Source organism: Rhinoderma darwinii, chromosome 5, assembly GCF_050947455.1.
Source record: "Rhinoderma darwinii isolate aRhiDar2 chromosome 5, aRhiDar2.hap1, whole genome shotgun sequence".
Classification (NCBI taxonomy): Eukaryota; Metazoa; Chordata; class Amphibia; order Anura; family Rhinodermatidae; genus Rhinoderma; species Rhinoderma darwinii.
The window spans coordinates 94,798,027-94,823,568 of record NC_134691.1 but is presented as its reverse complement, the minus strand read 5'-3'; the positions used below and the strand labels follow the sequence as shown (position 1 = coordinate 94,823,568).

The following is a 25,542-nucleotide window of genomic DNA, read 5'->3' as shown; positions in this document are numbered from 1 at the left end:
AGAAATATAATAGATAATTCTACAATGTTGTAACTGCATTAATATCCAAAGAGAGGAAGAGAGTTAATGGAAAGTCATCAAATTAGGATAATTCTATCAGCAACAACATCATTTCTATGAAATATTAACGCACCAGTCCTTGTTCATACCAAACTAATGGCTTGTGAGGGCAGCGGTAACAAAGTAATAAGCTGCTGTGCCACCTTACCCATCACACAGTTACAGGACTACAGAATTTCTAGTTTGTTCAATGACTTGACACTAATGCACCAATGATTTCCTAAATTACTTTTCTTGTTATTTGTAATTTTCCGATGACCGCCAATGCAGCTGCAGCGGAGCTCTGGTGCACAAGGTATATTTAAAGATACGGAACAGTGCGAGAAAAAGAGAAGAGCAGCACTTGTATTTTTAGACCACTTTATTTTATTTATTAACGCCATACATTTTTTAATTTTTATTTGTACCAGTCACTAAATTTGACAAGGTAGCTGTATTAAGCAAAAACCACAAAAAAAAGGCCATACTTACTGATACAAGTGCAGGTAAAACACCAGTTCCCAACAGGATGCAGACAAACCACAATGTTATATAGAGGGAGATAGAACAGGTGCAAAAATACTGATGAACATCCACTCTCTCACCTATTTGTGAGGACGTGGCTGCTTAGTATTATCATTGCACACAGATAATACTTCTCTTAGTGTGCCAGTCACACGGTTACATGTAGTGCATGATGGTGGCATACGACCTATTCGTTACACCCATACTATTCGATCAAGCAGGGTGGCCAGCACCTTTTAAAGTGTACCACACAAAGTACTGACACTTTCAGCACCAGTATGTACAGCAGGAATTATTACACTACCAGTTGGAATTTATTTGAATATCATATCTACCCTGGTGGCGTAAAATGGTAAAAAGTCGCACATTATTGCGCAAATATGGAATGTGCAATAATGTGCGAGTTTTTAACATCATAATACTGGCGTACAGCAGTATTTATTACAAATACTCCCTTTTGTCACAGGACTGCTTAATTCATATAGGATTGTCTAGACTGGGTACAATTATAGGATAGCTTAGAGAGATCTTGGGGAAAAAGCTCCAAAAAAACAATTACGGGTAAGTAATTATTACAGCACCCATGCGAGACTAAACTAGTAGTCATCAGGGAGGGACAACAGCCTGAAGGACTTTGCTACTAAAGGAAGCATCTGCTCCAAATGGAACCTGCAGACGATAACGTCTAGAAAAAAAATAAAGTATGGAACTTTGAAACTACCTTGGAAGGAAGGCCCGAGAGGACAGTATTTAGATCCCAAGGTGGTACTACAGACTTAAAGAGGCTCTGTCACCAGATTTTGCAGCCCCTATCTGCTAATGCAGCAGATAGGCGCTGCAATGTAGATTACAGTAACGTTTTTATTTTTAAAAAACGAGCATTTTTGGCCAAGTTATGACCATTTTCGTATTTATGCAAATGAGGCTTGCAAAAGTACAACTGGGCGTGTTGAAAAGTAAAAGTACAACTGGGCGTGTATTATGTGCGTACATCGGGGCGTGTTTACTACTTTTACTAGCTGGGCGTTGTGTATAGAAGTGTCATCCACTTCTCTTCACAACGCCCAGCTTCTGGCAGTGCAGATCTGTGACGTCACTCACAGGTCCTGCATCGTGTCGGCACCAGAGGCTACACTTGATTCTGCAGCAGCATCAGCATTTGCAGGTAAGTAGCTACATCGACTTACCTGCAAACGCCGATGCTGCTGCAGAATCATCTGTAGCCTCTGGTGCCGACACGATGCAGGACCTGTGAGTGACGTCACAGTGCTGCACTGCCAGAAGCTGGGCGTTGTGAAGAGAAGTGGATGACACTTCTATACACAACGCCCAGCTAGTAAAAGTAGTAAACACACCCCGATGTACGCACATAATACACGCCCAGTTGTACTTTTACTTTTCAACACGCCCAGTTGTACTTTTGCAAGCCTCATTTGCATAAATACGAAAATGGTCATAACTTGGCCAAAAATGCTCGTTTTTAAAAAATAAAAACGTTACTGTAATCTACATAGCAGCGCCTATCTGCTGCAATAGCAGATAGGGGTTGCAAAATCTGGTGACAGAGCCTCTTTAAGAGTGGAGCTCAGATGTGATGATACTCGTATAAACCTCTTTACCCAGGGATGTCCTGCTAGCCGAACATCAAAAAAGGGACTCAATGGCGCGATCTGGACCTTCAGAGTATTGGATCTAAGTCGTTTGTCTATACCGGCCTGTACGTTAGGATCGGTCAGAGGATCTTGTTCTGAACCTACAAACTTAGTAAAGGTGTTCCAAAACGCTCAAGTATATGTTAGATGTCACTTTCTCCTTACCTAAGAGTGTGTCTACCACCTTGCCTGAAAGACCTTTTCTGGAGAGAATTAACCTCCAAAATTCCATGCCGACAATTTAAATTTGTTGAGAAGCACATGTAAAAAGGGGGGCCCTGAAAAAGAAAATCCTTCCTGATGGGAAGGACCCAAGGAGGAGCTACTGACAGGGACATGAGTCAAGGGAACCAGGCTCTCCTGGGCCACCATGGAGCAATCAGAATCACTGCAGCTCTGTCTTCCCTGATTTTCTTTATTACCCTAGGAATAAGACAAAGGGATGGGAATGCAAATCCCAATTCCTGACCCCAGGAGTGACTCAAAGCATCCACAGCTAGAGGATGATCTAGAGCAGGGGTCTCAAACTCGGCCGGGTAAGTGGGCCGCATATAGAAAAAATGGGAAGTTGACGGGCCGTTTTACTTTCAAATTTGATACAATACAAAATTATTGTTAATCAATTAGTTATTTGAACTACTATAACACTACATTACTATAATAATAATAATAATAATACTACATTACTATAATAATAGCGCTAGGTTTAAAATTTGAGATATTTCTCCACGTGCTTATTTCAACAATCCAGCTTTCCAGTTTAAGTGTCGCTAAATGCAGTCCGGCGGCTCAGTTAGCACACATGTCAAGATTGGGCAGCCCCTTTTTAGATAGTGCCGCAGTGCCCTCTGTGGATGCTGCCGCAGTGCCCTCTGTGGATGCTACCGCAGTGCCCTCTGTGGATGCTACCGCAGTGCCCTCTGTGGATGCTACCGCAGTGCCCTCTGTGGATGCTGCAACACACCCCTAGATAAGGCCACAGTGCCCTCTGTAGATAAGGCCACAGTGCCCGCTGTAGATAAGGCCACAGTGCCCGCTGTAGATAAGGCCACAGTGCCCTCTGTAGATAAGGCCACAGTGCCCTCTGTAGATAAGGCCACAGTGCCCTCTGTAGATAAGGCCACAGTGCCCTCTGTAGATAAGGCCACAGTGCCCGCTGTAGATAAGGCCACAGTGCCCGCTGTAGATAAGGCCACAGTGCCCTCTGTAGATAAGGCCACAGTGCCCTCTGTAGATAAGGCCACAGTGCCCTCTGTAGATAAGGCCACAGTGCCCTCTGTAGATAAGGCCACAGTGCCCTCTGTAGATAAGGCCACAGTGCCCTCTGTAGATAATGCAACACACCCCTAGATAATGCCAGTGTCCTCTTCAGATACTGTCACACACCCACTTGTAGATAACGCCACAGTGCCCTCTGTAGAGGCTGCCACAGTGCCCTCTGTAGAGGCTGCCAAAGTGCCCTCTGTAGAGGCTGCCACAGTGCCCTCTGTAGAGGCTGCCACAGTGCCCTCTGTAGAGGCTGCCACAGTGCCCTCTGTAGAGGCTGCCACAGTGCCCTCTGTAGAGGCTGCCACAGTGCCCTCTGTAGAGGCTGCCACAGTGCCCTCTGTAGAGGCTGCCACAGTGCCCTCTGTAGAGGCTGCCACAGTGCCCTCTGTAGAGGCTGCCACAGTGCCCTCTGTAGAGGCTGCCACAGTGCCCTCTGTAGAGGCTGCCACAGTGCCCTCTGTAGAGGCTGCCACAGTGCCCTCTGTAGAGGCTGCCACAGTGCCCTCTGTAGAGGCTGCCACAGTGCCCTCTGTAGAGGCTGCCACAGTGCCCTCTGTAGAGGCTGCCACAGTGCCCTCTGTAGAGGCTGCCACAGTGCCCTCTGTAGAGGCTGCCACAGTGCCCTCTGTAGAGGATGCCCCAGTGCCCTCTGTAGAGGATGCCCCAGTGCCCTCTGTAGAGGCTGCCCCAGTCCCCTCTGTAGAGGCTGCCCCAGTCCCCTCTGTAGAGGCTGCCCCAGTGATGTCAGGGGCTTGCCCAGAGCTGGAGTCCCAGGCAGGGCGCTAGTAGGCTCTTCCTGGGACTCCAGCTGTGCTCCTGACATCACTGGGACTCCTGCTCTGGGGAAGCCCCTGACATCATTGTTGATGTATGGACAGCGATGTCAGAGGCTTCCCCAGAGTCCCGGAGCAGAGCCGATAATAGCGCTCTGCCCGGGACTCCGCTCTGGGGAAGACCCTGACACACTGTCCATATATGGGCAGCGATGTCAGGGAATTCCACAGAGTCCCGGAGCAGAGCCGACACCAGCGCTCTGCTCGGGACTCCGGCTCTGGGGAAGCCCCAGACATCGCTGTTCATATGTGGACAGCAATGTCAGGGAATTCCACAGAGTCCAGGAGCAGAGCCGACCCCAGCGCTCTGCTCCGCTCTGGGCAAGACCCTGACACACTGTCCATATATGGGCAGCGATGTCAGGGAATTCCACAGAGTCCCGGAGCAGAGCCGACACCAGCGCTCTGCTCGGGACTCCGGCTCTGGGGAAGCCCCAGACATCGCTGTTCATATGTGGACAGCGATGTCAGGGAATTCCAGAGTCTCGGAGCAGAGCCGATACTAGCGGCTCTGTGTCCCGCGGGCCGCAGATGACAGCCCCAGGGGCCGCATGCTGCTTGCGTGCTTGAGACCCCTGATGTAGAGGGTTCATAGAGCAAAATTTCCCTACTTGCTTGCTCTCTCTGGTGGCAAAGAGATCCATCAGAGGAAGACCCCATCTGGAAACAATCTGCAGAAAAATACCCCTGTTCAAGCACTACTCGCCTTGCCTGATTCTGACTCTAGTAAGGAAGTGTGCAATTTCTGCTATGATTTACCCCAGTTTCTAGTGAAAATTAGAGTAAATGCGTCAGACAGCGGCCCTTTCGCTAAGCCCCACCAACTCTTTTTTTTTTTTTTAAAAAGTGACGAGAATGGAGGAAACGACCCAAAAGCCGTGAATTGTGAGCAGTTTACAACTCTTCTACGTTAGAAAACTGGCATAGAAAAGTTGATTAAATTTCCTCTAGGTCAGGAACGGTACAAAGTCCATGCATCAAAGATAGAAGAATGGAGCACCTAAGTTCTCATCGCAGCCCAAGGTAGTGTGGCTTTAGATCTTACATCAAAGCTGGAAACCATTGCTGTTACTAATAAGGTACATGTAAATAAGTTGTACATGCTTACCAGATCTGGAGCTTTAACGGCGTCTCATCAATAAGGACGGTCTTAGTCTTAAAATCAATGCCTAAAAATAAGACAAATCATGGTGAGAATTCTGCTTGCTCTCCAGCATTTTGTCTACAATGTGAAATACATGGCACCAAATGCTTTAATACTTCCATTACTACTTCATCATTCCTCACAAACCCTATTCTGATTCACTTGTATTGGAATATGAATCACTAGGATGCAGGACATATAAGGGGGAACAATCAGCCTCTCCCCATCAGTACTCCTGACCTTTTTACATTGCGCTCGACACTGTAACAAAAAGGAGGTGTGGCTTCACAAAAAAGGGTGGAGTCACAGCGGCCTGACAAATAATTGACACCAGAAAACTGGTGTAAATTATACTGGAAATCTACGCTAGTTCCTAGCTAGCGTATATTTCACTCTGTAGGGCGTAGCAAGGTAGACACCCATGCTGGGCCATGTACCTTGCCCCCAAACGGACTACGCCCCTCCCTTCGGATATTCTAATAATTAAAAAAAAAAAAAAAATGATGCTTACCTCCCTGCTCCTCCTCTCCCCTCAGGCTTCCTAAGTGTGCTGCGGCTGATACAACGTACTTACGCGGGCCAGCAGCAAGACATTGTATGTGATGCAGTACCGATGCTTCAGGACCCTTTATCAGCCGCCGCACGCTGATACAGTGCATAGGGAGACCCGGATTGTAGAAAAGGAGCGCGGAAGAGGGGAGTATGCTTCTGTCAGCAGGAAGACGCGACAGATTTATTAAGAGGCGCGCACATCTAGTAAATCTGTCGCATCTGACTCCAGCAGAGCTGATCGTTAATAAAGTTTAGAGACTCTTTCAAACAACTGAAATTATCCAGAAGCACTAGAAATTCTTAGAAGTACCAGTAATAAATTATATTGGGGTAAAACGTAACTAATCCAAAGTAATTTAACAATTGAACGCTATCCATATATTGCATTGATATCACCACCTGCACATCCTATTCCATGGAACATCAGAGCACAATGTGTCAAAAAGTGTCTGAACAATGTTGTGGGATCATAACGTCTTATGATTTGGGATTCAAAGGTTGGGAGATATGCAGTGCGGCAGGCAAACTTTCATGTGTGTTTTTGTGCATTTACAGATCTTTATTTATTTTTTTGCATTCTTAAAAAGGACCAGTCCCCTCTCCTGAGATGTCTGTCTTAATAAATACCTGCATTCCCCATTAAATAATTATCTGGAAAATCTTTTCTTAGAACTCTACGTTGTGTTGTTCATCTGTTATTCTTCCTAGAAATTTATGAATAAATTGACAACCGGTTTACCAGTTGGGGGCGTTTCCCTACACAGTGACACTGTCCAATCAGTGTCCACAGGGTAAGGCCTCATGCACACGACCGTAAAAACACCCGTTATTGCGGGTCGTTATTACGACCCGCAATAACGGGCTCATAGGCTTCTGTTAGCCACGGGTACCTTCCCGTTTGCTCACGGGAAGGTACCCGTGCCGTTAAAAAAGATAGAACATGCCCTATTTCATGCCGTAATAACGGCACGGGCATCCCATAGAAGTCTATGGGGCTCCCGTAATCATGGGTGGCTGCGTGTGTTCACCCGTGATTACGGGAGCGTTGCGAGGTGAGGCGAGGTCAGGGGACTACCCGGTCTGCAGGCCACAGCCCAGTGGCGTAACTACCGCCGGGACTACAATGAAAACTGGCAGAGCGGGGAGGTATCTCCCCGCTCTGCCATAAACAAAAGACATGTATCCCCTATCCTGTAAAAAATAAAAATAAAAGACGTTCATACTTACCGACAACTTCCTGCTTCCTCCAGTCCGGTCTCCCGCCCGTTGCCTTGGTGACGCGTCCCTCTCGACATCCGGGCCGACGTCCTGGATGACGTTACAGGCCATGTGACCGCTGCAGCCAATCACAGGTCAATCACAGGCTGCAGCGGTCACATGGACTGCCGCGTCATCCAGGGATGTCGGGCTGGATGTGAAGAGAGGGACGCGTCACCAAGACAACGGCCGGGTAAGTATGAATTTCTTTAACTTTTATTACAGAAAAGGCTGTCCCTTCTCTCTATCCTGCACTGATAGAGAGAAGGGGCTGCCGATTAGTGCAGTGCTATTTTGCTGCCAAAAACGTGCTCGTAAATACGGGTGGAATACGTGTGACACCGGACCCATATTTACGAGCACGGGTTCGTAAATACTGGTGCAAAACGGGTGGAATACGTGTGACACCGGACCCGTATTTACGCCAGTATTTACGGGTGTGAAAAAATACGGTCGTGTGCATGAGGCCTAACACTGTAGTGTCACGCCCTCTGACAAGGGGAATAGTAACACCCAGTTGTCAATTTATTCCTAAATTTCTATGAAGAATAAACAGGGAAACGGTATAAGAGTTCGAAGCAAAAATGTTCCAGAATTTTATTTCATAGAGAATAAGTATTTACGAAAATAAAAGAGTCAGTTCCCATGTTGCGTAAATACTGGGGATTTCACGCAACGGAATTCATTGCAGAAAATCCACAGCAAATATAGTAGCAACAGAAAGGATGAGCTAAAATATATCATCCACACACTGAGTCAATACGGAGCCCAAAAAAACGCTCAGAAATTGACCTGCGGTGCGAAATTGTATTTAATTGTATTGCGTAAAAGCATGTCAATTGTATTTGCGTAGACGCTGCTTATTTGTTGTGGCTTTTCTCCATTCAATGGGAGGTAAAACCTGCAAAAAACGCAACTCATAAAAAAAAATCTTATACTTACCCAGGAGTCTGTTTCTTCCTCCAGGCCGGTCTCCTGGGAAGACGTTTCATCCCATGTGACAGCTGCAGCAAATCACAGGCTATAGCGGCGGTCAAATGGAATGAAACTTCATTCCAAAAGGCCGGCCTGGATGATGTCATCCCATGTGACCACTGCAGCCAATCACATGCTGCAGCGGCAATCACATGGGATGAAACGTCATCCCAGGAGGCCGGCCTAGATGACGTCAGAAGGCCGGCCTCCTGCGATGACGCTTCATCCCATGTGACTGCCGCTGCAGCCAATCACAAGCTGCAGCTGTCTCCTGGGATGAAACCTCATCCCAGGAGGCCAGCCTGCTGGCAGGCCAGTTAATGAAGCAGTTTTCCGCACCGGACATTCCGGACGAAAAACTGCACAACAGTTTGGTGAGATTTTTCGCCCCGGAATTCCCTGCGGCGCACAGGGCTGATACGCTACCTTAGACTTTCCGCTGTGGAACAACCGCACCCCTTTCCTGTGGTTTTTACCGCAGTAAATGGCACGTTTGCAGCTTTTTTTCAATTCAGTCCACTTTCCGCAGCAGGAATTGACATGCTGCGGTACGAAAAATATGCACCGCATGTAATTTTCTGGTCGGAAATTTTACGCAGCGTGTGGATGAGATTTGTTAGATCTCACCCACTTTGCTGGTACTGTATTCTGCTGCATATTTTCCGTCCGCATTTCCGTTACGTGTGGACAAGCCCTTAATAAGTTAGCAAGCTAAGAAGACCTAAATTCCACCCCAGCCACACAAAAGACATAAAATATTCACAATGGTTGAGAACACCCTTATCCATCTGAAGAACTCAATTACACATTTTAAGACTCTTATAATAAAGATTATTCACTCTTGGCCGTCTGCCTGGACTTTAAGGTATTAGAAGAATGCAAACATCTCCTCCTGACAAGTTTATCCTGTTTATAGTAATATCATCATACATTTAAACACCTACATGTTGTGATTTGCTTTTGGCCTTCACACGAACGTATTTTACATCCGTGAAAGAACGGACAAGCATGTGTGAACGGCCCCATTGAAATCAATGGGTATGTGTACTGTGCTTGATTTCCATGCGCCGCACACGGACGTTATTCACGTTCGTGTGAATGGGGCCTTAGATTCTTCTCTCTCTAGGACATCATTCCCTAACCAGAATTGCTTATTTCTTCTCTCTTTCTATGTAGAAGAGTTCTGCATGTAAACTGTAAAAGGGTATGTGCACACACAAACTCAAAAACGTCTGAAAATACGGAGCTGTATTAAGTTTTTTAAGCCACCCACGATTTTTGCGGCGTCTTTTACGGCCGTTTTTGGAGCTGATTTTCTATAGAGTATCAAAAACGGCTCCAAAAACGTCTGTTTTTCCCATTGAAATCAATGGCCAGATGTTTGGAGCCGTTCTGCTTCTGATATTTCAGTCATTTTTCGGGACGTTTACGGCCCGAAAAACGGCTGAAAACACTTTGTCTGAACATTCCCCAATGGTGTTTAAAGGTGAATATATTCTTTATATTAGGGGTAGGCAAACTTAGAGATAGAGATCTACTATTGTAACTTGGGAGGGTCATGAGATTTACTTGGTACTAATGCCTCATGCACACGACCGTTGTGCCACTCGGGCCGTTTTTGACGGAATCTGAGTGGCACCTGATATGCTTCACCGACCCATCCACTTCTGCGGGTGAATCGGGTCTGTGAAAAATGGTCTGAGTCTCTAATCCGAGGAAATATAGATTATGTCCTATCTTTCCTTGGATCACTGACGGGACTCGGACGGCACACTCGGTCGTGTGCATGAGGCGTAAGTCGTGACATGGGGGAAATGTTGTGAAAGGGGTGTTCCTTGGATCTGGATTGATATTACTATTTTAAATAAAATTCAGAACCTATGGGAGAATACAGTACTGACTAGACGCAGTCACAGGCAAAATACACAAGTATATCCAGCGACACGTGACTCTGGGGACCTGACGGCATAAAGTGGGCTATGGGAGCAGATAGCTACCGAGCTCCACTGCAGTTTTTAACTTCAACCGCATCCAAAAGAAGCGGATAAAGTTGAGAGTGGCACTTGCCACTGATGCCCGATCTACGTAAGACCCGTCGGCGAGTGACCGGTCAGAAAAGCATATAAACCAAAAGGTCACCAAATAGTAAATCACGATCTACTAGTAGACAAGAAAGCAAGGAGAAAGACTAAGGCCTCATGACAGGGTCCCGCCCGGGCGTCGGCCGATAAAATCGGCCGTTTTTCCCGGCCGGTATGCATTAGTTTTGCGTCCGTTCCGGGCCGGGCATATCTAGACAGTGACATCAGGGGCAACTCCTGAAGGGGAATCCCCATGTGGCCGGTGATTCCACTTCAGGAAAAGCCCCTGTCGTCTGTGTCTATTTATGGACACTGAACGTTACTGGCTTCGTCTGGTGTGGAATCTCCGGTCTCAGAGTGGGATTCCGCTTCAGGTGTTTCCCCTGATGTCACTGCCCAGATATGGACAGAGACATCAAGCGCTCTGTCCAGGAGCGGAATCTCCGAACACATGGGGATTCCGCTCCTTCAGGGAGCTAAAGTGGGGCTAGCACATAGCAGAGCAGGGAGATACCTCCCTGCTCTGCTATAGTGGCGTCGCTACAATAGTAGCAGCCGCAGCAGCTGCTAGCGGCGCAATGGAAGGTGTCGCTGGGCCAGGGCGCTTTTAAAACAAGCAGGGGAAGGGAGCCAGCGCAGTGCTCCCTTCCACCTGCTGTACACCCCGGCCCTGCCACACAGTGTACAGCCATTCGTCCGAATGGCATCAACAACTCCTCCTCCTCACATGCACTCTGCGCTGTGAGGGAGCGAGCGACGGAATACATGGCCATCACTCGGGACACATTCCGGTGATGGCCGTGTATTACCCGGCCACATAGTCTTCTATGGGAGCCGGGCGGCCGGGTAAACGGCCGAAAATAGGACATGTCCCATTTTTTGACGGCCAGGTTTCCCGGGCCGTCAAAAAATCGGTCGTGTGAATAGCTCCATTAGGGGTCTATTATTCCTAATGCAGCCGGATGACGGACGTTTTATGAACGTCCGTCACCCTGCCGGGAAACCCTGTCGTGTGAATAAGGGCTTAGGGTCCGTTCAATCCGCAGTATTTACACAACGGAAATTTAAGGGAAAATCCACAGAAAATACAGTAGCAGCAAAGTGGATGAGATAAAACAAATCTCATCCACATGCTGCGTAAATACTGAGCGGAAAAAAACTCTCAGAAATTGACCTGCGGTGCGGAATTTTATTCCGCAGCCCGTCAATTGTATTTGCGTAAACGCTGCTTATTTGTTGCTGGAATTCCCTATTGAACTCAATGAGGAGGTAAAACCCGCAACAAATAGCAGTTGCGTTTTTTGCAGCGTGTTGGCAGCGATTTCGCCGCAAAAAAACGCAACTCATAAATAAAAAAAACTTATACTTAGCCAGAAGTCTGTGTTTCTTCCTCCACAGCGGTTTCCTAGGATGACGTTTCATCCCATGCGACCGCTGCAGCCAATCACATGCTGTAGCGGTGGTCACATGGGATGAAACGTTATCCCAGGAGGCCGGCAAGGATGATCTTAAAGAGCCGGCCTCCTGGGATGACTTCATCTCATGTGACTGCCGCTGCAGCCAATCACAGGCATCTCAGGAGCAGGCCGGCTAAGTGCTGCAGTTTTCCGCACCAGACATTCTGGGCAAAAAACTGCACCACAGCTTGTTGCGGTTTTCTTCGCCTGGAATTCCCTGCGGCGCACAGGGAGGATATGCTGCGTGATTTTACGCAGCGTGTCCACCCCGTGTGAACTCCTGCTAAGAGCAGTATCCCCTGCAGGCCACATGTACTCGTTCCCCGTGTAAGACCTCCTTCACATGGCAATATTTTGGTTCAGTATTTGTAAGCCAAAACAGGAGTGGAACCCTGAGACAGAGAAAAAAAAAGTATAATGGAAAGATCTTATCTCTTCCATGTTTTGCATCCACTTCTGGTTCTGGCTTCTAAATACTGATGCAAAATACGGAACAAGATAGTGGCGTATGAAAAAAGCCCTACAGCTAGGCTCACATCTGCGCTGCAGATCCGGACAAAAATGCAAGAAAAACGACAGGCACCATGGCGGAAATGGGTTCAGTCATGCGCCGGATCTGCCACATCTGCTTTTTCTTTTCTGTTATGACAGAACACAAAAAGAAAACAAAAAAACGCAGATGTGAAACCAACCTAAATCACCTAACTCCGGCTCCACAAAAATAGATCCTAAAAATTTTGGCCACTCATAAAAAACAAATTAGGGTCAGTTCACACAAAGGTTTTTTGGCACAGATTTTCAAGCGAAAACCGCGTCTCAATCAGCGCCAAAATACATCCGAAATCGCCCACAAATATTTCATTTCATTGGGAGGTAGAGGTGGTTTTTTTTCTGGGCGTCTTATCGCCACTCGCAGGAAAAAGAGCCCGGCCTCTGACTTCCCATTGAATCTCATATATGTATATACGGTATATATATATATATATATATATATTCTGAGGCAGATTTCTTTTTCTCGTCTGCAAAAAAACCCTCAGTGTGAACATAGCCTTATGACCTTAAGATCCTTTGAAAATGCTACAATGTTAAAGCCGTTCTTACCACCATTACAAAACCGACCTTCAATACAAAAGGCTTATCTTTCAAAATAAATTTTATCAAACTAACAATCTATTTTGCAGTTTATTGCTTTAAATAATTGTTACAAAATTTAAAGTAATATTCATTACACCAATGTCCTGATAAAGACAGAATCCCTGGGAAATAGGACTCCAGTGTAAAATGAGGAAGTTCAGGACGTTCCAATGGAGTAGATCACTATTTCCATGCCCACTGATTAGTTCAAGTGGAAATGTTCGTCATGCCAGTCTGGAATTTTACAGCAGCTTCCAGTGAACTGCTGTGACCTCGCTCATGTAAGAATATTGCAGTTCTGGCCTGCGGCAATAGAAAGATTAGGCACACCATGCCTATAATGACATTATGTTATGCTGCATTCATACAGCCATTCCTAACGTTAGGGCTACAAGGCCTGGTCCACAGCGCTCCTCCAGGAAATATGCCATGCTGTCATGGCAAGAGAACGCTCATTGTTCCGGTCCCTGCTGGAAATTATCTTCCGATGCCAATGTACCTTCATCGATAGCCTCGCTTACATCACAGACATTTTTCACACTTTATATGTATACGATCAAGACATGCAAATATTGATCCCATTATAAAGTCCTAAACCTGGGGCAGCACAGAAGACGGACACTTCTCAAGATGCTGATGTGGGTGGAATAAACGGAGAACCTTTGCTTGGGTTTGCCGTGAATCTTTATCTCGTCAGACATGCAGCCCATCTGCTGGCCATTATTTTATCAAATATGCAAATTATCACTGACATACATACATATCCACATAGAACCATATCAATTGAATAACCACTGTGATAATGTCATCAAATGCATGATGGAGTAAAATAAAACAGCTTCGGATGAAGCCACTTATCTAAAGGCGTTAGCTAGTTTCTGATAAATGCCTCTCAGCTGTTGGAAAATAAAGAGTTATGCCATGTAGGTGGCACAATGACGCCGGAGACTTCTGGAGGAGAGATATTTTACTCACGCTATGTATTTAATTCTTCCTCTTCAGGAGATGCAAACGGCTGTGGGTGACAGAGGCGCAACTTAAATACTTGCGGCAGCAGTAATGGAGACGGCGGTAATATGTAACATGACCATAGCTTTCCCTGCTTGTCTAGAGCGGTTAAGAAATCGCTTCTTTATATATGTGCAAGCAGGGGAAGCTATGGTAGCAGCAGCCGCATGATCGATCACCTGACCACCGCCACCTCCATTACTGCTGTCAAAAATGTTTACATGCACCCCATCCTACAGCGCCGTTGTAGATCTTAACTCTACGCTTTTTTTCCTGGAGGGTCACTTTTAGGGGATGTTCACACGGAGTATTTTGCCGAGTTTTTTGACGCGGAAACCGCGTTGCAAAACTCGGCAAAAACGACCCGAGAACGCCTCCCATTGATTTCAATGGGAGGCGTCGGCGTCTTTTTCCCGCGAGCAGTAAAACTGCCTCGTGGGAAAAAGAAGCGACATGCCCTATCTTCGGGCGCTTCCGCCTCTGACCTCCCATTGACTTCAATGGGAGGCAGAGAAATCGGCGTGCAGGGAGAGGAAAATCTGCCTCAAAGTTCCAAGCGGAATTTTGAGGCAGATATTCCTCCCCCAAAATACTCCGTGTGAACATAGCCTTAGGCTGGGTTCACAAGGAGTTTTTTGCAGGCGGAAAATCTGCCTCAAAATTCAGTTTGGAAGTTTGAGGCCGATTTTCCTCTCCCTGCACGCCGATTTTCGCAGCGTTTTTCGCCCGCGGCCATTGAGCGCTGCGGGCATAAAACGATGCGGAATACACTTTCTCTGCCACCCATTGATGTCAATTGGAGGTCAGAGGCGTAACCATGCGAAGATAGGGCATTTCTCCCACGAGCGGGAGAAAACTGCCTCCGTCTCCAATTGAAATGAATAAGAGGCATTTTCGGCCTATTTTTGGCGAGTTTTGCGGCGCGGTTTCTGCGTAAAAAAACTCAGTGTGAACCCAGCCTTAGGCTATGTTCACACGGGGTATTATGCCGAGTTTTTTTACGCGGAAACCGCGTCGCAAAACTCGGCAAAAACGGCCCGAGAACGCCTCCCATTGATTTCAATGGGAGGCGTCGGCGTCTTTTTCCCGCGAGCAGTAAAACTGCCTCGCGGGAAAAAGAAGCGACATGCCCTGTCTTCGGGCGCTTCCGCCTCTGACCTCCCATTGACTTCAATGGGAGGCAGGAGAAAGCGTATTTCTTGCTGTTTTATGCCCGCGGCGCTCAATGGCCGCGGGCGAAAAACGGCGCGATATTCGCCGCGAAAAACGGCGTGCAGGGAGAGGAATATCTGCCTCAATGTTCCAAACGGAATTTTGAGGCAGATATTCCTCCCCCAAAATACTCCGTGTGAACATAGCCTTAGGGTAGAAACAAACTAGGCAGAAACACTGTAGATTTTCAGCAATGGAATTCATTGCAGAAAATCCGCAATGTAATAAAGTAGAATCAGCGTGGGTGAGATTTGAACAATTATCAGTCACACACAGCGGAAAATATTAGCCGAAAAAAAGGTCATCAATTTACCTGCGGTGCAGTTTTTGAAGCCGCAGTGCGGAATCACTGCTCTTCTGTGGCGAGTTTTCCCCATTGCCAAATAGTTCACTGTGGAGTAGGTAACGCTTGTTTACATTACATGAATTGCTTCCAATGCTCACATCCATTGCTAATGATATATATATATATATATATATGTATAGAAAATAGGTAATGAAGTTTACAGAATATATACTTGGATCTGTTCAGTGATTACAACAGACACACTATATACCTGTACCATATAATGTGAGAAAAGTCTGGGAGAACCAAGACATTGGTCCAAGTATCTATTCTGTAAACTTCTTGACTATTATATATTTTGCCATTATATATTAGCGATCTGAAACAGCAGTACCCCGAGTGCCGTTTATTATATTTCGCCAACCATCTATATTTTCTTGAGACTTCATAATTAGTCAAATGTTGCATACCACTGATGTAAATATATAAAGGAATGGCACACACATGGGTCACAATATAACATCTTTGTAGGGATTGGCAGGGACGTTTTACTGTAGTTACTAAAGTCCTGAGCTCTGCAGGGACACGCATAGACTCAGACTGACATGTCTCATGACAGGGGCCCCCAGAGCATTTAGCTGGGGGGGGGGGGACATGGTTGCACGGCCCCCAAATTCATTTATATGTTAATATTATGGGGGCATATTTGGTGTTTGTTTTTGTGTTTCGCGCTCTCCACTCCTCTTACCTTATTTTTATGTAATGGTACTTACTTGGCGTCCCCTATGTCAGTTGCATTAGCTGGTTTTAAGCCCTAGCCGCACTACTCTAACTATATGTCGTCGCAGGAGGTTACTTCCCGCGTGAGAACATATAGTTACAGAGTCATTCCTGGTGCACCCTGTCGGCGACCAATGAAATCGAGGAGTTTGCCGATGGTTGGCATGGCAACTGGAGGCCAAACAATGGCCTCTGGGTCTGCCATGTACGGAAGCCTATGAGCACCAGCCATCTGGCTGGTCCTCATAGGCTTACTGTCAGAGTGACTGTCTCCTCACAATGACTGTTAAAATACATCACACTACATAGGTAGTGTAATGTATTTTAGCGGCGATCAGTGCTGCAGGTCAAAAAAAAAAAAAAGTGTGACATGTAAAAAAGTTTATAAAAATGTTTTATAACAGTGTCAGTTATGTTTAAAAAACAAGAACTGCTTTTTTTCCTATAATAAGAATTAAAAAATTAAAATGTTAAAAAAGGTACACATATTTAGTATCACAGCATTCGTAACGATCCAAACTATAAAACAATAATGTTATTTTTTCCGCACGGTGAACACCACAAAGAAAAAACAATGCAAGATTCGCTATTTTTTTGTCACCATCCCTCCCAAAATATAGAATAAAAAGTAATCAAAAAATAAAAAAAAAACAAAAACGCATTTATCCAAAATAGTACCAATAAAAACCACAACCTGTCCAGCAAAAAACAAACCCTTACAAAGCTTTTTTGCCAAAAAAAAAAAAAGGTATGACTCTCAGAATATGGTGACACAAATTAATTGATAAATAAATAAAATGTTAGAAAAAAAATTATTTTATTGTGCAAACGCTACAAAACATAAAATAAACTATATACATATAGGGTTGATTAATTTCTAATAAGAAAAAATGATCACCACATGTGGGGTATGGTCATACTCTGGAGAAGTTGCTTTACAAATGTTGGGTGCTTTTTCTCCTTTATCCCTTGTGAAAATAAAAAAAAATTACATTTTAGTGGACAAAAATGTTGGTATTCATTTTCATGGCCTAATTCCACTAAATTCTGCAAAAAAAACTCTGGGGTCAAAATTCTCACTATACCCCTAGAAAAATTGATTGAGGGGTGGTTTTCAAAATGGGGTCACTTTTGTGGGGTTTCCAGTGTTTTGGTACTACAAGAGCTCTTCAAACCTGACATGGTGCCTAAAATATATATTCGGAAAAAAAAAAAAAAGGAGGCCCTAAAATCCACTAGGTGATCTTTTGCTTCTGAGGCCGGTATTTCAGTCCAGCAGCACACTAGGTCCTAGGGCTGGGCAATTATGACCCAAATCAAAATCACCATTAATTGAACATGAAACCTCAATTGCGATTATTTAGACCACACCCCTTTTGCAAGCCACGCCCACTATTTGCATGGTGAATTAATATTTATCCCCTGAGCCTGCTGTATACTACTTTACATAATATACCCCCTGACACTGCCCCCACACAGTATATTGCCCCCATAGTGCTCCCCACACAGTACAATGCCCCTATAACTGCCTCCATACAGTATAATGCCCCTATAGCTGCCCTCCACACAGTATAATGCCACTATAACTGCCCTCCACACATTATAATGCCCCCATAACTGCCCTACACACATTAAAATGCCCCCATAACTGCCCTACACACATTAAAATGCCCCCATAACTGCCCTACACACATTATAATGCCCCCCATAACTGCCCTCCACAGTATAATGCCTCCCATAGCTGCCCTCGCCACAGTATAATGCCCCCATATCTCCCTCTACATAGTATAATGCCCCCATAGCTGCCTCTACATAGTATAATGCCCCTATAGCTGCCTCTACATAGTAGAATGCCCCCATAACGGACTTACACGCAGTATAATTCCCCTATAGCTGCCCTTACACAGTATAATGCCCCCATAGCTGCACACCACACAGTATAAAGTCACCCATAGCTGCCCCCAATAGTGCCTGATAAAAATAATAATATACATACTCCCTTAACCCTGTTCCAATGATGCGTGGAGGAGATCCCTCTGCTCCCCTGGTCTGTAGAGTGCGGCGCAGACAGGCGCAATGATGTCACTGCCTCGTGTCCAGCGATATATAGTGAATGGTAGAGCAGGGATCTTACGTCCCCATGCCCTACCATTGGATTCAACTGTATCTTTCTGCTTCCTGAAGATGCAGATACAGTTTAAACCGGGAGAAAATAATTGCTAAAACCGAAATTCGCAAGAGGACGTCGATTAATTGGGCTGAATTTCAATTTAGATTATTTTTCGATTAATTGCCCAGCCCTACTAAGATATTTCTAAAAACGACATCTGGACAATAAATATTGACTTGCGTTTTTCTGGTAAAACCATCTGTGTTAAAGAAAAAAAATTGTATTACAGATGAATTTCGTCCAAAAAATTTCCCCTCTACTTTGCTTTTTTTCCTGTGAAACGCATAAAAGGTTAAGAAACTTTGAATGCAGTTTTGAATACTTTGAGGAGTGAAGTTTTTAACATGGGGTAATTTACGGGGTCTTTTTGAAAACTACTTCGGAACTGAACTGGTCCCTAGAAAAATAGCCTTTTGAAATTTTCTTGAAAATATGAGAAATTGCTGCTAAAGTTCTAAGCCTTGTAACGTCCTAGAAAAATAAAAGAAAGTTAAAAAAAACTGCAAACAAAGTAGACATATGGGAAATGTTAACTAGTTACTATTTTTTGTGGTATTACTATCTGTTTTACAAACAGACACATTTAAATTTAGAAAAAGGCTAATTTTAGCAAATTTTCTCTAAATTTTGGGTTTTTTCCACAAATAAATATTGAATTTATGGATCACGAGAAAATCTCAGAATCGCTTGGATAGGTAAAAGAATTCCAAAGTTATTACCACATAAAGAAACATGTCAGATTTGAAATAAATCAGCTGTGTTCACAAGGCCAAAACAGACTGTGTCCTAAAGGGGTTAAAGATGTTTTCCAATACTTAAAAAAAAATAAAAAAATAAAAATTTAATCACTACAATGCTTCTCAATTTATCTATTAATGCCCCCTGAATATCGTTATCTACATTTTAAGTTTTTAGTTTACCATTATTCTCTTTTGTTTACATTGAGAGTTTTGTTTTAGGGCAGATTCAGACGAACGTTGCGTTTTTGCGCGCGCAAAAAACGTGGCGTTTTGCGCGCGCAAAAAACACTTGACAGCTGCGTGTGTCATCCGTGTATGATGCGCAGCCGCCATCATAGAGATGAGGTTAGTCGACGCCCGTCACTGTCCAAGGTGCTGAAAGAGCTAACTGATCGGCAGTAACTCTTTCAGCACCCTCGACAGTGAATGCCGAACACAATATACAGCAACCTGTTAATAAAAAAGAAAAAGTTCGTACTTACCGAGAACTTCCCTCCCGGCCGTTGCCTTGGTGACGCGTCCTTGGTGACGCGCCTCTCTTGACATCGGGCCCCACCTCCCTGGATGACGCGGCAGTCCATGTGACCGCTGCAGCCTGTGCTTGGCCTGTGACTGGCTGGAGCTGTCACTTGGACTGAATTGTCATCCCGGGAGGTCAGACTGGAGGAAGAAGCCGGGAGTTATCGGTAAGTCAGAACTTTGTTTTTTTTTACAGGTTCATGTATATTGGGATCGGAAGTCACTGTCCATGGTGCTGAAACAGTTTAACTCTTTCAGCACCCTGGACAGTGACTATCTCCTGACATCGCGTACCGGAAATTTTTTTGCCGGGTTCGGCCAAAACGAGTTCGGCCGAACCCGATGAAGTTCGGTTCGGTTCGGTTGTCCGGGTTCGCTCATCTCAAAGACACTCCGCTTGGATGTTTGGAAACAGAAAAGCACGTGGTGCTTTTCTGTTTACATTCATCCTTTTGACAGCTGGTGCGCTGTTTCAGTCGGTTCGCACGGAAGTGCTTCCGTGCGACCTGCGTGGTTTTCACGCACCCATTGACTTCAATGGGTGCGTGATGCGCGAAATACGCGGAGATATTGAGCATGTCGCGCTTTTTGCGCAGCTGACAAACGCTGCGCAAAAAGCACGGACTGTCTGTACTGCCCCATAGACTTGTATTGGTCTGTGCGTGGCGCGTGAAAACCACGCGGCCCGCACGGACCCAATACACGCTCGTGTGAATCCCCCCTAACTGTGTGTTCGTTGTCTTGCTCTTCTGGTCATACAGTTCCCGGCATGCACCGCTTCCCCGCTTCACACCTACTACACCCAGCGATAAACATTTTCTAATCTCCGTTGCCATGCAGTTACTGCTTTCATTAGATCAGTGAGAGCGAACGATAAACGTGCAACATATCAGTGCTGTAACAAACAACACACTCTTACATCATGGTAAAAAAAAACAAAAAACATTATTTAAGTCCAAGAGCAGAGCCCCTGACATCACTGCCCATATATGGACAATGATGTCAGGGGATCCCACAGCGCCCCGGAGCATAGCCTATACTAGCGCTCTGCCCGGGACTCCGGCTCTGTGGAATCCCCTGACATCACTGTCCATATATGAGGGGATGATGTTTGGAGCGGGCTCACACGCTGAGCCCGCTCCATACACTGCAGGTGTCAGCTGTGTTTTACAGCTGACACACTGCTCATAACATCCAGGAACAGCGATGGAGCTGTTCCTGGCTGTTTAACTATTTACATGCCGTGTTCAATAGCGACCGTGGCATTTATAAGAGTCTTACCACAAAGGACATAGCCACAGGATGGGTCATAAATGTTAGATTCGGGTCGCACCACTGGGACCTGCAACTTATCTCTAGAACGGGCCCCCTAAGCCCCGTTCTAGCTGACTCGGCTCCGCTGTCTCCCGGCCACTTCCTGGTTTGGTGGTCGGGAGTTACGGAAACAGCCGAATGTTCGCTGAGGTACGCGGTTTCCGTAACTCCCATAGAAGTGAATGGGAGTTACGGAAACAATCTACGTTGTTTCCGAAACTCGGTAGCTATGAAAACAGCGAACATGGTCGAGTTATGGAAACTGTGTAACTCGCTGAGCTACGCTGTTTCCGTAACTCCCATAGAAACTAATAGTAGTTACGGAAACAGCTTACCATGCTATGCTGCTGCTGTAACTGCCATTCACTACTATGGGGGTTACGGAAACAGCGTAGCTCAGCGAGTTACGCGGTTTTCGTAACTCATCCATGTATTGAAATGTTTTGTACCAGCGATCTAATGATCGCTGGTTCAAGTCCCCTAGGGGAACTAATAAAATGTGTAAAAAAAAAAAATGTAATCAATTTTCAGTAGTGTAAAAAAAAATATAAAAAAAAACATTTTCCCATTTTGCCCCCCAAGCACAATGTAAAAAATATAAAAAATTAAAAACAATTGGTATCGCTGCGCCCGTAAAAGTCCGAACTATTACAATATAGCTTTATTTGACTCACACGGTGAACGGCATAAATACAAAAAAACGTAAAACCCCAAAATCGTTTTTTTGGTTAAAAAAAAATCGTATGTACCAAAAAACTGTGCCAATAAAAACTACAGCTCGTCCTGCAAAAAATAAACCCTCACACCGCTCAAACTATGAAAAAATATAAAAGTTATGGCTCTCAGAATGTGGTGAAACCGAACAAAGTTATTTTTATAAACCAATAGTTTTTTCTTTGTAAAAGTAGTAAAATATGAAAATTTTTCTGTTGTCTAAAACTCGGGTGCGTCTTATATTCAGAAAAATACGGTTAGTATATTACAAAATTACATTATTTTTATATGTGCAGTGAAATAGAAATTAGTGAATTGGTTCCGGAAAACCCCTTTAATTCTTCTATATCCAGGCAGAAATCTCCCATGGAATATAGAGATTGAAGAAGACCCTGACCTGCGCCTACCCTCCCTCCCAATTTGAATAATTTTTAGTCACAATGTTTACTAGTGGGGTTTGGTCACCCAGAAAATGCTGGCAGACTGTCTATTATTTGATCAATTCTGATATTTTATTGGTTTTGATGATTTCAGTAGGTTTTTGCTATGTATTGCTCCAAGTTTTAATGATCATTGTTACCTTTAATAAACATTGTGGCCTTATTCATCCTAATTTAAAGAGGCTCTGTCACCAGATTTTGCAACCCCTATCTCATATTGCAGCTGATCGGCGCTGCAGTGTAGATAAGAGTAACGTGTTTTTTTTTTTTCAAAAACGAGCATTTTTGGCCAAGTTATGACCATTTTTATATTTATGCAAATGAGCCTTTCTTAAGTACAACTGGGCGTGTTTAAAGTTAAGTACAAGTGGGCGTGTATTATGTGTATGTACATCTGGGCGTTTTTACTTCTTTTACTAGCTGGGCGTTGTGACTAGGAGTGTATGATGCTGACAAATCAGCATCATCCACTTCTCTTCGTTAACGCCCAGCTTCTGGCAGTGCACAGACACACAGCGTGTCCTCCAGAGATCACGCTGTGACGTCACTTCCTGCCCCAGGTCCTGCATCGTGTCGGACGAGCGAGGACACATCGGCACCAGGCGACAGAGGCTACAGTTGATTCTGCAGCAGCATCGGCGTTTGCAGGTAAGTCGATGTACCTGCAAACGCCGATGTTGCTGCAGAATCAACTGTAGCCTCTGTCGCCTGGTGCCGATGTGTCCTCGCTCGTCCGACACGATGCAGGACCTGGGGCAAGAAGTGACGTCACAGCGTGATCTCTGGAGGACACGCTGTGTGTCTGTGCACTGCCAGAAGCTGGGTGTTAACGAAGAGAAGTGGATGATGCTGATTCGTCAGCATCATACACTTCTATTCACAACGCCCAGCTAGTAAAACAAGTGAAAACGCCCAGATGTAACAAACACAATACACGCCCACTTGTACATAACTTTAAACACGCCCAGTTGTACTTTAGAAAGCCTCATTTGCATAAATATAAAAATGGTCATAACCTGGCCAAAAATGCTCGTTTTTGAAAAAAAACAAAACTTTACTCTTATCTACATTGCAGCGCCGATCTGCTGCAATAGCAGATAGGGGTTGCAAAATCTGGTGACAGAGCCTCTTTAAGGGTTTGTGGTTATTTCTTATTCATTTGACAGATTTGGGGCCTGTGCTACCATGGAGTGTTCATCATTTGTCTGATTAGGTCATATGATCATGGGGATGGGCCTCCTGCTTGGCACTACCCTCTATAAGCCAGCGCCGAGAGCTAACACCTCTTGCACCTGACCGAGTTCGGGATGTGAAAAACGGGCCGAGTGTCGACTGGATTTCCCGTCCTGACCGTGCTACAGGTGAACGGGACTCCTGGCATCATAGACATTTTATAATGCTAGGAGTCCCTGCCTCCCCATAGAACTGCTGTTCCACACTGTATCGTTTTGTTCAGTACAGAACAGCAGTTCCGAGGGGAGGCAGGGACTCCTAGCATTATAAAATGTCTATGATGCCAGGAGTCCCGTTCACCTGTACCGCGATCAGGACGGGAAATGCATCCGACACACGGACCGTTTGTCACGGCCCGAACTCAGTCGTGTGCAAGTGGTCTAAAAGGTTTGTACATTGCTATCCCATACATCTGAATCTACACCAACAATTTGCTTCAATCCTACCAAGTCTGAACCCTTAGAATAGGGCTACATGGGGACACTGGCCGTTACACAGGTCACACATCCAAAGATAGCGGTGTCACTCTGCTTGCATCGCAAGTAATGAAAGTGAATGTGGTCGCTATGTGACCTGCAAGTGGCTGCGACAAGAATCACAATAAATTCATAGCTCAAACCTGAAAGTTGCACCCGGCCATGTATTACACTGTCGTCTGTATATTTGAATAAGACCAGTGTAATTTTACATGTAGCCTGATAAATCGCCCCCAAGCCATAACTTGTAAGGGTATGTGCACACGATAACGTCAATTACGTCTGAAATTACGGAGCTGTTTCCAGGAGAAAACAGCTCCTGAATTTCAGACGTAATTGCTCGCACTCGCGTTTTGCGGGGCGTCTTTTACGGACGTAATTTGGAGCTATTCTTCATTGGAGTCAATGAAAAACGGCTCCAATTACGTCCCAAGAAGTGTCCTGCACTTCTTTTGATGAGGCTGTAATTTTACGAGCCGTCTTTTGATAGCGACGCGTAAAATGACAGGTCGTTGGCACAGTACATCGTAAAGCCCATGGAAAGTAATGGGCAAATGTTTGCCGACGTATTGGAGCCGTTTTTTCAGACGTAATTCGAGGCGTAAAACGCCTCCATTACGTCTGAAAATAGGTCATGTGAACCCAGCCTTAGGCTATGTTCCCACACACAGGATACGCCCGCAGATTTTCTGCAACAGAACCTTCAGCAGAATCTCTAGAAAAACGCTACAAAATAGTGCATTTTTTCCTGCGGATTTAGTGCTAAACTTTGGTTATAGCAAAGTATATGTGCACCTGCGGATATCCAGCGGTTTTTACTGCGTTTTTTGCTATGTAAACACTGTAAAAACCGCAACATAAATCTGTTGCAGAATTTCTGCTCCTCATTGAAGTGTATGGGCCAAACACGCAGCATCTCCGCACAGAACACGCAGCATCTCCGCACAGAACACGCAGCATCTCCGCACAGAACACGCAGCATCTGCGCACAGAACACGCAGCATCTGCGCACAGAACACGCAGCATCTGCGCACAGAACACGCAGCATCTGCGCACAGAACACGCAGCATCTCCGCACAGAACACGCAGCATCTCCGCACAGAACACGCAGCATCTCCGCACAGAACACGCAGCATCGCCGCACAGAACACGCAGCATCTCCGCACAGAACACGCAGCATCTCCGCACAGAACACGCAGCATCTCCGCACAGAACACGCAGCATCTCCGCACAGAACACGCAGCATCTCCGCACAGAACACGCAGCATCTGCGCACAGAACACGCAGCATCTGCGCACAGAACACGCAGCATCTGCGCACAGAACACGCAACATCTCCGCACAGAACACGCAGCATCTCCGCACAGAACACGCAGCATCTCCGCACAGAACACGCAGCATCTCCGCACAGAACACGCAGCATCTCCGCACAGAACACGCAGCATCGCCGCACAGAACACGCAGCATCTCCGCACAGAACACGCAGCATCTCCGCACAGAACACGCAGCATCTCCGCACAGAACACGCAGCATCTCCGCACAGAACACGCAGCATCTCCGCACAGAACACGCAGCATCTGCGCACAGAACACGCAGCATCGCCGCACAGAACACGCAGCATCTCCGCACAGAACACGCAGCATCTCCGCACAAAACACGCAGCATCTCCGCACAGAACACGCAGCATCTCCGCACAGAACACGCAGCTTCAATTAACAGGCTGCTGAATTAAA

The 25,542-nt window shown here is 45.6% G+C and overlaps 1 protein-coding gene across 1 annotated transcript in view; it reads right to left on the bottom strand.

Moving 5' to 3' along the window:
• LOC142652677 (ras-related protein Rab-10-like) overlaps positions 1–25,542 on the bottom strand; it is a 75,950-nt gene that overhangs the window by 49,101 nt on the left and 1,307 nt on the right. Inside the window, exon 2 of the mRNA XM_075828335.1 lies at positions 5,427–5,487. Within this exon, the coding sequence (XP_075684450.1) occupies positions 5,427–5,487 (61 nt within the window). The remainder of the gene's footprint in view (positions 1–5,426; positions 5,488–25,542) is intronic.